General features: G+C 50.3%; 1 protein-coding gene across 1 annotated transcript; it reads left to right on the top strand.

Annotated features, from left to right (window-relative positions):
* Window positions 1–911: 911 nt before the first annotated feature.
* TMEM11 (transmembrane protein 11) lies at window positions 912–9,778 on the top strand. The gene is made up of 2 exons (XM_074553277.1): window positions 912–1,064; window positions 8,847–9,778. Exons 1-2 carry the CDS (start codon window positions 1,000–1,002, stop codon window positions 9,361–9,363), a joined length of 582 nt encoding a protein of 193 aa, XP_074409378.1. The 5' UTR covers window positions 912–999; the 3' UTR covers window positions 9,364–9,778.
* Window positions 9,779–12,698: the final 2,920 nt, after the last annotated feature.

Genomic DNA, 12,698 nt, shown 5'->3' with positions numbered 1-12,698 from the left:
TCACATTACATCACTTGGGAATAATGCTGTCAAAATGAGGGCTTTTGTAGGAACGGGAGATGCAGAGGCAGCGCTGTCAGGCTGGAGGAGGGCTCTGAGAAAGGAGGGGGTGTGGAGCAATGAGCTGCTGTTTGATAAGGAAAACTTAAAATTCCTGATAAAAAGGCTCCTCTCCTGGGAGGAATCCAGCCCGGAGCAAGAGGGAGCCCTGCAGAGGTTCAAGCACCCTGGAGATACCATCCAGGCACAAAACCTTCTGATGGACCCACAGGAGCTGGGAAACCTCTGGCAGAACCAAACCTATAGTGCAATTCTAGAGAAGCGTTTGGTATTAAACTTTATATTGAATTGATGACCTTGTGGTCTTTCCTAAGTGATTCTGTGATTTATTCTTCCTCAGAGATGCAGCAGGGGAGTCTCCCCATTCACTGCCCCTTTTCGAGATTGACTAAGTGGGCGAAATTCACCCCAAAACCGCCCAGCCTCTCCTTCCAAGGAAGTGCCGCACAGGGGATCCAGCATCCCTAATCGCCTGCAGGGAAGGAGCCTCCTGGGTTTCTGGGATCAGGAGGCGATGCCGAGCGGTGCCCACCTTGGGCAGCCGCATCTCCTTACGGCGGGGCCGCGGGGCAGGCCGGGACTCGCCACCGCGCTCCTCCCACCGGCTGGAGGATCCCGGGCGGCGGGGCCGGGCCGGGCCGAGCCGAGTCCCGCGGAGCCGCTCCGCCGCCGGTGACGGGGCTGTGCCCGTGGGGCCCACCGGGGTCCCACCGCGGTGCCCGCCTGGCCCCACAGCCCCCGTCTAGGGGACTACAAGCCCCAGAGCCCCCCGCGGCCGTGCGGCCGCGCGAGGCACTGTGGGACTTGTAGTCCTTCCGCGGGCTCAGCCCCACCCTGAGCAGCGGCCGCCGCCGCCCCCACGCACTACATCTTCCGTCGGGCAGCGCGGCGCGCCCGCGGGCCGCCGGCGGAGACATTTGCGAGGCGAGTGTCTCCAAGATGGCGGCGTGGGGAAGGAGGCGCGCGGGCCCCGGCAGCACCAACAGCGGCGGCGGCCGGGACAGGTGAGGGGCGGCCGGGCGGCGGCGAGGGGCGGCGGGGGCTGCGGGGCAGAACCACCCGCGGCGGCCCCGCGACCCCGCGGCAAGGGCGGGGGCACCGCGAGGGGAGCGTGGCCGGGCGGGGCGGGCGCGGGACGCGGCCGCGCTGAGGCGCGGAGGGGCTGGGGGCGCTCGGCGGGGCCGGGCCCGGGGAAGGTCAGCGCGAACCGCGGCGCGTCCGGGGCAGCGCTGCCCGCGGCGGGATGCGGCGCTGCGGGCCGGGGAGAGGAGGGCCGGCCCCGGGAGGCTCCTTCCGTCCACGGTTATTTTTAAAGGCGGGGAGGGAGCGGCGAGTCCTCCAGGGTGACCTCTTTCTGCCGGGGCCGCGGCGGGCACCGAGCTCGGCACCGCGCTCCGGCCTCTGCCAGGGCGGAGGAGCGGCCGGCACGGGCTGGAAATACCCACGGGGCAGCGGGGGAAGTTTGGGAATCGCAACTTTAAAATGGGGAAAAGAGACAGAGGGATATGTCACGGAATCAGTTGGGTTCGAAAGAGCTCGGAGGTCATCGAGTCCAACCTGGAGCGATCCCCACCCCGGCACCCCGAGCAGAGCGCTCGGTGCCACCCAGTCCTTCCTTAAACACCTCCAGGGACGGTGACTCCACCACCTCCCAGGGCTGCCCATTCCAGTATTTAATCATCCTTTCTGTGAAGAAATCCCTCCAAATGTCAGACCTGATCCTCCCCTGGCACAGCTTAAGACAGTGTCTGGTCGAACTACTTTAAAACCTGTGTGCACAGCCCTCCACCTGCTGAAAATGTCTGAGTTTATCCCGCATTTCCTGACGTTGGCATTTTTCTGTTCTGCCCCAGGGCCGACTGATGTAACCGGCAGCTGCTGAAAGCTGCTGCAGTGTTCTCTGAGTTTTCCTTTGTCCTGCTGCCTCGCCTCGAAACTCTGATATCCCTCTTAATTAGAAACTCTGATATCCCCCTTCATTTGTCTCGTGGCTTTTGCTTCACTTTATTCTCTTGCTGTGATCCAGCAGCGTTTGCTTTGATGCTGTTGAATCTACCCGGCCAAGGAGAGCCACAAGTAGCCCTGAAAATTCTGGCACTAATGTGAACTGCAGGAATGTTGCCTATGTTCAGGGAATTCAAAAGTAATTGAACTGGAAGGGCCAATGGAATTCCTGCATCAGCGTGGTTTAAATAAACAGCTAAGAATACCACAGTGGTAAAACTGTCTGCACCCAGGGCTGGCACTGCCCCAGCACGGGAGGTGTGGAGTTTTCATGTGGCAGACGTGTCCTCCCAGCAGAAGGGAAGAAACAGAACATGGAAAAGAACACTTAATAACTTCAATTATTCTTGCAGGGTGAAAACTGATGCAGACTTAAAAGTGAGTTGTTACTGTGTAACTTCATCTGTAACCTGTACAATAATCTAAGTGTTGTTTGGGGTGTTCTTGTTTCAAAGGAGTGTGATCAAAAATACTCCTAAACACGAGTCACTCCATGAACCTGCTGCATTTATTATTTTTCCTTTGCCAGTGAGGAGGGCATGGAAGAAAACAGCACCGCACATCCTCCCCTGAGCAGAGTTTCACCATCTCCATCAAAGGCTGGTGGTTCTTTTGGTGTCACCCTGGCCAAAGTGACGGGAGGACAATCCCAGGAGGTGCTGGCTGATGTCAGAGAGGTGCTGCTCCTGCTGGCAGCTGCAGAGCAGGAGCTGTGGGTGCCTCTGATCCCAAACCACCCTGCCTGTCTCGCCAGGCCGCTGCAGCACCGCTTGGGCAGAGGCAGCGCTGACAGACCTGATGTCATCACATGATGGCATGGGCTTTTTATAGGTTGAAAACACTTTTCTTACTCTGGGCAGGATTCTTGTGCAAAGGCACGTTCCTTTGAGCTGAATGTGCTGATGCAGTTTTCCTGGTAGCTGAGCTGTTTCAAGGAGGGTTTGTAGTTGTCAGGCAGCCGCTCTAAAAGGCATCTGTGTGTCGGAGGTGGTGTGAGGAGACTCAGTGCTGAATAAAATCCTGTCTGCTACGAGACTACAGCAGCTTTCATCTAAAATTATTTTTAAAAAAATAGAGCAGCATATCTGTGGAGACTGAGTCCCTTTATAAGTGACTTTATTGATACAGAGAAAGCTGTAATTGGTGAAAAAATGCTTTCCTTGCTCGGAGTGAATGTAAGGACATTAATTTCAAAGGATGTTGACTGTGAACTCCAGCTGGCTCTAGTGGTGAAATAATAATGTTAAACAAAATAACCAAAAACACTGAAGGGAACCAACTAAATATTTGTTTTTCTTCATTCTGGATAGACTCTTTAATGGAGCCTGTCTAAAGGGAATTGTTCATGTGTGGACCAAAACAACTTTTTCATACAGAACAGACACAGGATTGTGCTGGGTGTTTTTGTACAAAAGGCAGCCTGGTGCCCGCCAGAGCAGGGGACAGCATGTCGTTTGTTCCCCTGGGAGATGTTCTGACAAACTCTGGAAAGAGCAGCTTCCATGTCATCAGCAGTGCCTGCCTGGCTGCTCTGTGCCCTCACAGAGCTCCCCTTTCGCTGCCTGCCCTGCTCAGATTTCTGTGCTCTGCTTGCAGCAATGATTGACCTATTTCCATCAGCCTGGCTAATCATTAGTTGACTTAAAATTGACACCTCCTTGTTGTCTGGGGCTGGATTTGTTGTAATGGTCTGGTGATGTTTTCCTTAGAGTTCAGGTAATGCTGTCCCTCCCTAAGGCTGCTTGAAGAGCTTCCCAATGTTCTCCTGTCCTTTTTCCTATTTGAATTAAAGGTGCATCTTTTGAATTCAAGTTTAGCTTTATTGCCCTGCATTTCCTGTTCTTCCTGTGCTTGAGTGCCCTTTGTAAAGCCCCAGGCCTGGCAGCCCTGGCTGAGCCTGGCAAATTGTGGGGACCTTGAGCAGAGCAGCAATTCCCCAGGTGTTAGGGTGGGATGTGCTCATGCTTTCTGTGCACTATATCCTCAGTAGAAATAAACACTGGGGAATGCGACTGGGAGGGGGAATATTTCCACTGAGAATTAAAGCCAGGCCACAGCTCATTTCTTAATCTTGAAATTAAATTGAATTTCAGGAGGAATTTATGTTGGAGGGAGGGAAGTTCAGTGTTTGGATTTGTCATGCCTTGACTCTGTTGACTTCCTGCAGCTTGGCTGAGATGCCAGCAATGCTCCCAGACATGCTCTGGCCATCTGTAATGTCCTTTTTCTGAGATCTTGGAGAGCCAGCACAAAACCCCTCTTGCACTGCTGAGCTGGGCTGTGTGTGCTGCTTGTGACCTGGTGTTATCACACTGCTGCAAGCTTCTCCCTTCTCATTTTTTTAACTTCTTATCAAACTGGTCTCCATTTTCAGTTAATCTGATTGTTTGGTGCTCTGAGCAAAACTCTTGCCCAGGAAAGAAAACTTCACCAAAACTTGACCTGTGTGTTATGGGAAGGGCTCAAAAGAACTTTTATTTTTGCCCAGAACTGTACTTGTGCAGCTTAAGATTGTTTCCAAGTGTGATTTTGAGCATTTGCAGAACTGAGATAGTTGGAAGACTTGAAACCCTCACCAAGAAAGTCTGTCTGGCAGGTGCCATTAGGCTGAAGGAGCAAACTCAGAGGCTCAGTGCTTCTCCCTGCAGTGGGCAGTGCTGGGAGGATGCTCAGGGTTCTCCCAGGATGTTTTCCCCTGCCTTGTTCTCATTGCTCTCTTCTTTGTTTGTGCTTTTGCCACCTGGCAAAGCATGGAATGACATTGTGCCTCCTCTTTGGAATGGTAGTTATTTCTTCATCCACGAAGACTGTCCAGCTGAAATTTCCATTTACCAGGCAGGCTGCTGTTCCCAGGAGCCTGCTCCCAAGGTGGGACAGAGAAATGGAGCTGCTCTGAGGACTGGGACTTCAGAAGAAATTCTTCCCTGTGATGGTGGTGAGGCCATGGCACAAATTCCCAGAGCAGCTGTGGCTGCCCCTGGATCCCTGGAAGTGTCCAAGGCCAGGCTGGACAGGATTTGAAGCAATTTGGGACAGTGGAAGGAGTCCCTGCCCATGACAGGAGATGGAACTGGGTGGGCTTTGAGGTCCCTTGCAACCCAAAGCATTTCAGGGTTTGCTGGAGCTGCTGTTGTTCACCCTCTCCTGGTGCTCTCCCATATTCCCATGTTAGGAAGACAATCCAAATGTAATTTGAAGCTTGCTCTATAGCTAACAGACACTTCTGCCCCTCCTGCTGCTGCAGCTCTGTTAACAATGGATTCCTTATTTTTAACTTTGGCAACACCAAAATTTGACATCGTTGAGATTTCCATCTTGCTGTGAATAGCTGAGAGTTCTGTCACATCCTCCCATCCAGGCACTCATTCAGCACCAGGAGTGAGACACTGGAAGTTCTCAAGTTCAGAATGCCTGAAGTTGCAGTAGAACAAATATTTGGATATAAGGCCTAGAACTATTCCTACAGAGCAGCTCTACAGCTTTTTAACTGTGCCCTCTTCTTTGGAGTGGGGAGACAGGTCCTGGAAAAGAATTTGATTAATATTAACAATATTATAATTAGAATATTATAATAATATTAACAACTGCTTTTAGGCTCTGGTCTGTCTGGTAAATAGCCTGTCAGGCTTCTGAACACCTGGCAGCATTTTCTGTCTTCTGGCATTAGGTGCTCTCTGGTTATTCACTATTCTTTCAAGTAAAATGGAGTGGATGTAAAGTGGTGGGTGCCAGCTCAGGGCTGCCTGCACAGCTCTGCAGTTGTGTTTGCCATGGCCAGGGTGGGTGACAAGCTCCTAAAGGCAAACTCCACTCCAGGGTTTGAGCAGATGCTTTGACTGGGTGTGTTGGGTGCAGCTGCTGTGTTCAGTGGAAAGGCTGTGTCTGTGAAGGCCTCAGCTGAAACCTCCTCAGTCTGAGTCTCTTTCTCTGTCATCTGAAATCCAAACAGTTTTCAGCTTTCCATGCTCCAGGGGCAGCCAGTTCTTGTGTGGAAACCACACATGATACCCCCACTTCCCTGTGCAGAAATTGAGACCTGCTGCCTGCTCTGCTGACTCTCCACATGTCCTGTTTAAGCAGATATCTTTTTTGGATTGGTTGCTTTGCCATTTGCAGCTTCAGCACTGTGATAGAGATTTATTCTGATTTTAGAAGACTCATTTGGAGAAACAGCACAGTTGGGGGGCAGACTCTCTCAGGGACAGAGCCTTTGTGCTGTTCAGCTCCCAGTAAATTTTTATTTTTCCCAGCAGAACATACTTTAAATTCTGCTTGTTTTGGCATTGGAGGCAAAAAACAAAAAGCACTTTTCTCAACTTTGTTATAAAGCCAGAAAATTCCAGAGGAGATGGGCAGTGCTGCCTCTGGCCAGTGTGTTGGATTCCTGCTGACAGGTGGCTCTGTGGTGTGGCTCTGATGGTGAAAGGAAAAAATGAATATTTAGAGGGAAGAACAGGCAAGAGCTGAGCAAGGAGAAACTGAGGGTTGGTGCTGCCTGTCCTGATGCTGAGCCTGGAGAAATCCCAGGTATATTCTAGAGTTAGGAGTTCATTTCCCATGGCTCTTGCAAAGGCAGGGAAGGAATGGCCTCACTTCATCCCTGTTTTCCCAGTGATGACAGGAGATGTGCAATGACAACTGTGCTGTGCCCGAGCCTCTGGGAAGCTCTCTTGAATTTGGATTCTGCCTCTATTTTGCCCACCCATCTGCCTGTTCCTAGGTATTACAAAACACTGAAAGTGCTCCTTGCTGGAAATATTAATTTTGTCTGGAGAGTTGTGTTAGCACTGGCTTGGCTTCCAGCTTGAAAATGCCTTTCAGCAACAGCTTTTCCATGAAGTCATTAAGCCCTAGCAAGTGGTTTCACAAAGTCAGGGGTGGTGGTGTGCAGTTACCTTCAGCCTCTCTATGTCTTTTGCAATGAAACTGGAATCTTTGATTGGGAAGAAGCTGCACTTGGAGCAGCTGTTATCAGGGAAGAGAATCCTTGGCAGAAACCAGGACCAGCTGTGTCCTTGGTGTCAGTGTAACACCTGCTTAACTGGTTTCTTGTTAGAAACTCCTTATATAGATCCTGTTCTTATTTTTTTTCTTTAAATACCTCTCAATTCACTGCAGAACATCAGAGCCTACCACATCCTGTGCTGAAAGGGTTAATGGTAATTTTCCCAACAATGTCTAACAACTCATTACCCTAAAGAAGCCCCCAGCATGCACAGAATTAAGCTGGACTTTTATTTTTCTTTCTACCCATGAACAGGCCAAGGGGGAAATGCTCTGCAAGAACTCAATAACTGCATTGTAAGTTGAGTTTTCCTTGTAGGTTATATAAATTCCAGCTGGACTTTTAATGAAACTGCTCATGACTGTGCTTTGGGAGAGGGTGGTGCCTCTCAGGTCCTGCTGGTTGATGTTTGTGCTGTTACAAACCCAGCCATGTCTGCAACAGCTTGTCATTGAACAATATTCTTGATTACAGCTGGCCACTGCTCAATCCCCTGTGCAGCCTGAGTGGAGCTGCACATTAAGGATAATGTTTGGCAACAGCAGCTTGTGAATGTGTATTTTTCTCCCTTATTTTCCAGTGCATGCACATAAGTACCACTGCACTAATGGAGCAAAAAGTGCTCGTTCTGTTCTCCACATCAGCACTGTGTTCCTCCTGATACCACGGGGGTCTGGGTGCTGTTGGGATGAGGCTGTTTTGTCTGCTGTGATTAGGTCAGATGTGTGATTTGTTCTCCTTCTGCTAAAGGAATCTGCTAGATATTTTTATCTTTGCTAGGCCACGTGCTCAGTTTTGCTCTGGTTAAGCACAAGTATGCCAGAAATATTCATTTCTGCACAGAAGGGAGGATTTTGCCTGGTTCTGATGGACAGGTTTTTACCCTTTCTCAGAGCAGGTGAACAGTTATAATCCTATTTCTTAGCAGTCTGTACATGAATGTAGCTGCAGATATAAGGTGATGTGGTGAAGGAGGTGGAGGGAAGGTGGGAATTGATGTGACATTAAGTAGCTGAAAGCTGCTGCAATACAATTTCCCTGAATCCCCTGAGTGGGAAATGTGCTCCAGGTGAAGTGAGCAGCTCTTTCTTCACTGTTTGAGCAGTGCCTGGGTTAAAATCTTGTTCATGTCTTGTTTTGCTGCATCCTGCTTCAGGACAGGGAGTGTTCTGCCACAAACTGAATGCTCTGCTGCCTTCTTCACCTTCCCTTTCAGCAGTGTTCCTTGGCCATCCTTGTTGGATCTACCATGGATTTACTAGGCTGTGTTAATATGGAGGACTAAATAGCAAACTGCATCAGAAAGCAAATGTATTCATCTGGAGATGCTTCCTCTCTCCAAACCTCCCAGAGCAGCTTGTCCTCCTGAGCAGTGAGCTGCTTGTCTTGGTTTCTGTGAAAGCTCCTGCAGTCTGTGGGGTTTGTTCAGTGATGTGTTGTGGTCACTAAAGTGTGAGTGACACTTCTGCTTGGGTATCAATGTGAGAAACCATTTCAGGATTGCTACAAGACCCTATTTCTCAAATTGTTTTAGATCCTCCAAGTTAGGAAAAGGTAAGAAAAATACATTGCCTTCTTTTGGGATGAATTATTGTACAGCAGGATAATCAGCTGATGTGAAATGAAGCTTGAGTTGAGAAGCTGCTGGTTGTGAAACAGGCAGTGACCTTGAGGGGCTGCCCTCACTTGGGGCACTCCTGTCCCGCTCTCCCACCCGGGTGGGTGAACTGCCCGTCCTTCAGCCCTGTCGTTTTAATTCTTCATTTCCCCTCACCAGGGTGACCTTGTCCTCCACGGACTGTTACATTGTGCACGAGATCTACAACGGGGAGAACGCTCAGGACCAGTTTGAGTACGAGCTGGAGCAGGCGCTGGAGGCGCAGTACAAGTACATCGTGATCGAGCCCACGCGCATCGGGGACGAGACGGCGCGCTGGATCACCGTGGGGAACTGCCTGCACAAAACGGCCGTGCTGGCGGGCACCACCTGCCTCTTCACCCCCCTGGCGCTGCCCGTAGATTATTCTCACTACATCTCCCTGCCTGCCGGAGTGCTGAGCGTGGCTTGCTGCACCCTGTACGGGATCTCATGGCAGTTCGATCCCTGCTGCAAGTACCAGGTGGAGTACGATGCCTATAAACTCTCGCGCCTGCCCCTGCATACGCTCACCTCGTCCACCCCCGTGGTGCTGGTGAGGAAGGACGACCTGCACAGAAAGAGACTGCACAACACGATAGCACTCGCTGCCCTGGTGTACTGTGTAAAGAAGATCTATGAACTCTATGCTGTATGACTTCAGCAGGGAAGAGAGAAACCCACAAAGACAAGTGTATTAAGACTCCCACAGTAACATTTTGTTTTTCCTCTTTGAGAAGCGGTGGAGACTGGGAAGGATTTGGTTTGATAGAGCTGTTATTTTTCAGATGACGTATCACTGGTGCACCAAGGTTTTTCAGCTCTTCATTACACTTGAGATGTGGATGTGTGGTGACTTGAGATCCGTATGTTAGGCCAGGGGAGTCCTATCCAGCAGCAGAATGTCAGTGAAAGAAAGCAATAGAAAGAAGGGGTGTGAGAGCTGCTTTCTTTTTTTTTTTTTCTTTTTTTTCTTTATTTTTTTGGGAAACATTTAAGTATATTGTTTAATTGTATTACACAGAACCAGCCAGAAGTTATCATTGACCATTAAAGGATGAGAATTTCAAATGCTCTCGCTCTCTTGTTATCAAAGTGATATCACTTGAAGTGTCCAGGTACAAGCACATTCTGCTCAGTTCTTGTACGAGTTCTTCCAAAGGTGGATACATCTCTGAAATGCCTTGGGGGCTGCCAAGGTGGGAGCCTGCCTGTCCTACCTTTGTGCTGTGCCCTGACCACACAATTCCACTGCTTTTGCCTGAACACAGGAGCTGCTTGCTCCTGCTGCAGGGCATCCACATGAGTGCATCTTGTAACTGTTACCTGAAATTTTAGAATTCAGTCCTGTGCATTATTCCATTTTTTAGCTCCAAACTCAAAATCTTGTTCTTAGAGTGGGAAGCATTTACTCTTCTGTGACATCTGCCAGTTATTTTTGAAAGATAGGGGCTTGCTGTCTGTAATCTCCTCCCACCACATGGGGAATAGGTGTGCCTGGCGTTGGCAGGGCCAGCCTGGCACAGCTCCAGGTGTTACATTTGAAATAGGAGAGCAAAGGCCTGCAGAGAGAGCTGCCTGTGCATCGTGTGCTCCCTGCTCCAGTGGGAGCTGCAGCCTGACCTTCACAGCTGAAACACCAACCTTGACAGGGGTCAGGGCCCAAATTCTGCCTTTCTGTCTTTGTCTCCCCAAACTGCCACAGCAGGCACCAAGGTCTCCCTGTCCTCTCCTCCATGGGCTGTTCTGACCTGTACTTCTGTGTTGGGGCAGTTTTCCTGTGGGCAGGACACACAGCCCATTGTGTGTGTGCTGGGCAAACTGGGATTGCTGGGTGTCCCAGCCCTGAGCTCCAGCAAGGGCAGCTGTGCCTGAGGGGGCTCCAGTGGCACCGGGACATTTCTGGGTGGCAGCAGCTCCTTGTGCAGTGCTGAGCTCTCCCTCCAAGGTTAAAAGAAGCTGGGATCCAGAGCATCTATTTATAGCAACAATGTACAGTTGTCTTGGCAGAGAGGAGGCAGAGAAATGCAGCTACTTCATCTCCCAGTGGTCAGGCCAGGCTGGGCAGGCTGCCCTCCCACCCTGACGTGTTCCCAGAGCCCTGCTGGATGGATTTGAAGCCAGTGGCACATCTGCCACAGCTGCTACTGCTTATTGCTGAAATACCTCTGTGCTGGGCACACCAAAGGTGTTCCTGATCTTTTTTTACACAATGCAGAATTCTCAGAGCTGTTAGTTCCTTTCCTGTACCAAACCTTTGGGGTCCTGGTGCTTTTTTGTGTTAAGCTTCCCCTGGTCTGGAATGATCACTATGGCAGGTTCCCTAAATGCATGGCTGGCATCAGAGACTTGAGTTAAAAATCAGCAACTTTGCTGGGGTCTCTTATTGCAGGAGGAAAGGTGAGAAGTCAGCTTAGCTGTCACAATGGGTAGGTCTGATTGAAAAACACAGCTGTCACTCCATTCTGAGGTGGAGGGGCAGGGGGAGTTTGTTTTCCAAGGAATGTCAGTGATAATGTAGCTAAAGTGCTTTTTGATATTCTGGTTGTTAGTCAGTCAGGGCTGTAACTGTGCAAGGTGACCTGGGAGAATGAGAGGGGTCTTGAGAGGCATTTTAGTGCGTGGTGAAATGGTAAAACAACTTCCAAAAATTCCCATCCATGTGGAGTGGTGCTGTATCTGCTGTCCCCAGTGCCAGCAGCTCAGTGGAATCATCAGTGGCTGGGGACAAACCTCCCTTCAGAATCCCCCACACTTTGCTGCCCCCAGTGCTCTGGAATGTGCAGCACTGCCCTCATCACAGAGAGGGAATTTACCTCCAAAGGGAATGGCTGCACTCTCAGCAACCTCTGCCTCGGAGCTGTAGCTCCCACAGGAACTGCAGGAACTCCCCACACATCCTTTTCCCCTCAGGCCTGATGTGTTTCACCCTCAGTGCCCTGGATGGGAACACAGAAATGCAAAGCAGCCCCTTGGTCCTTCCTGGGGAGCCACGACCTGAAACACCAGAAATGGAGCAGCTCAACAAGCCTGGCAGGAGCTCTGCATTTCACCAAGGAACTCAGGAGCTGAGCATGGGAAACACACAAGGAAAAGCACAACCAACACCAGCACTCCCCTTGTGTTACTCCAGAGAAGGTAATGCCTTGCTTTCCTCTCTTAACAGGAAAAAAGGTGTCTGCACCTGAAAGCTTCACCTTGTCAGTCCAAGCCCAGGCCTTTCTGTGACACAGGGCAGGTGGCAGAGGATGGATGTCCTGAGAGAGCAGCAACACTGTCATCATTAAACACATCCTGGATCTCAGAGATCATTCATAGATCTGTAGTGGTTAAGAAGAGGCTTTTGGAAGCAGAAGGTCCTGCTGAGCCTGCACACCCATATCAGAGTTTGTGTGACTAATCCTCTGTGTGGATTCACACTGTGTAAGCTAACAGGGCCCATAAAGAGGGCTGGGATAAAGCATGTTGTTCTGCAGCTACTACTGGTACAATAGCACCTTGCAGGGATGCAAGGAAAAACAAAAACCCTCCTGCTTTCCCTTCCTCTTATGTGCTGTGAGGAGCTGGAGTAGACCAAGGGATTCATTTCATAGCAATGTAATTTATTTGTCATCAGATGTGCACTCCCAGGCAGGACATGTGAGGCAGGACACGTGGAAAATGCTGGCAAGTGCATGGAGGGGCAGGAGAGGTCTGAGCCTTGGTTCCTATTAGTAGAGTTTATTTCAATTTTAAGATTATTTCTGTCCTCTATCTGTGCAGCAATTCCTTTTTCCTAGTGGTGCTGGTATCCCTCACATGAGGAGAAGGGGTGAGGAATGGAACACAGCACCCTTCAGGCTGTCAGGCTCCCTGAAGTGATACCTGAACAGACAGGTATCCTTCCCCACTGGATGTGATCCTAATTGCCATCTGTGATTGCTTTAGAGCAGATGAGAACAAAGGCTCTGTCTGCTACACTCTGCACTTGACACACCTGGATTCTTCTCTCGT

This window comes from Zonotrichia albicollis, chromosome 16 (assembly GCF_047830755.1).
Source record: "Zonotrichia albicollis isolate bZonAlb1 chromosome 16, bZonAlb1.hap1, whole genome shotgun sequence".
NCBI classification, from domain to species: domain Eukaryota; kingdom Metazoa; phylum Chordata; class Aves; order Passeriformes; family Passerellidae; genus Zonotrichia; species Zonotrichia albicollis.
The sequence above is the reverse complement of the archived record's forward strand: the minus strand, read 5'-3'. Positions and strand labels throughout refer to the sequence as shown.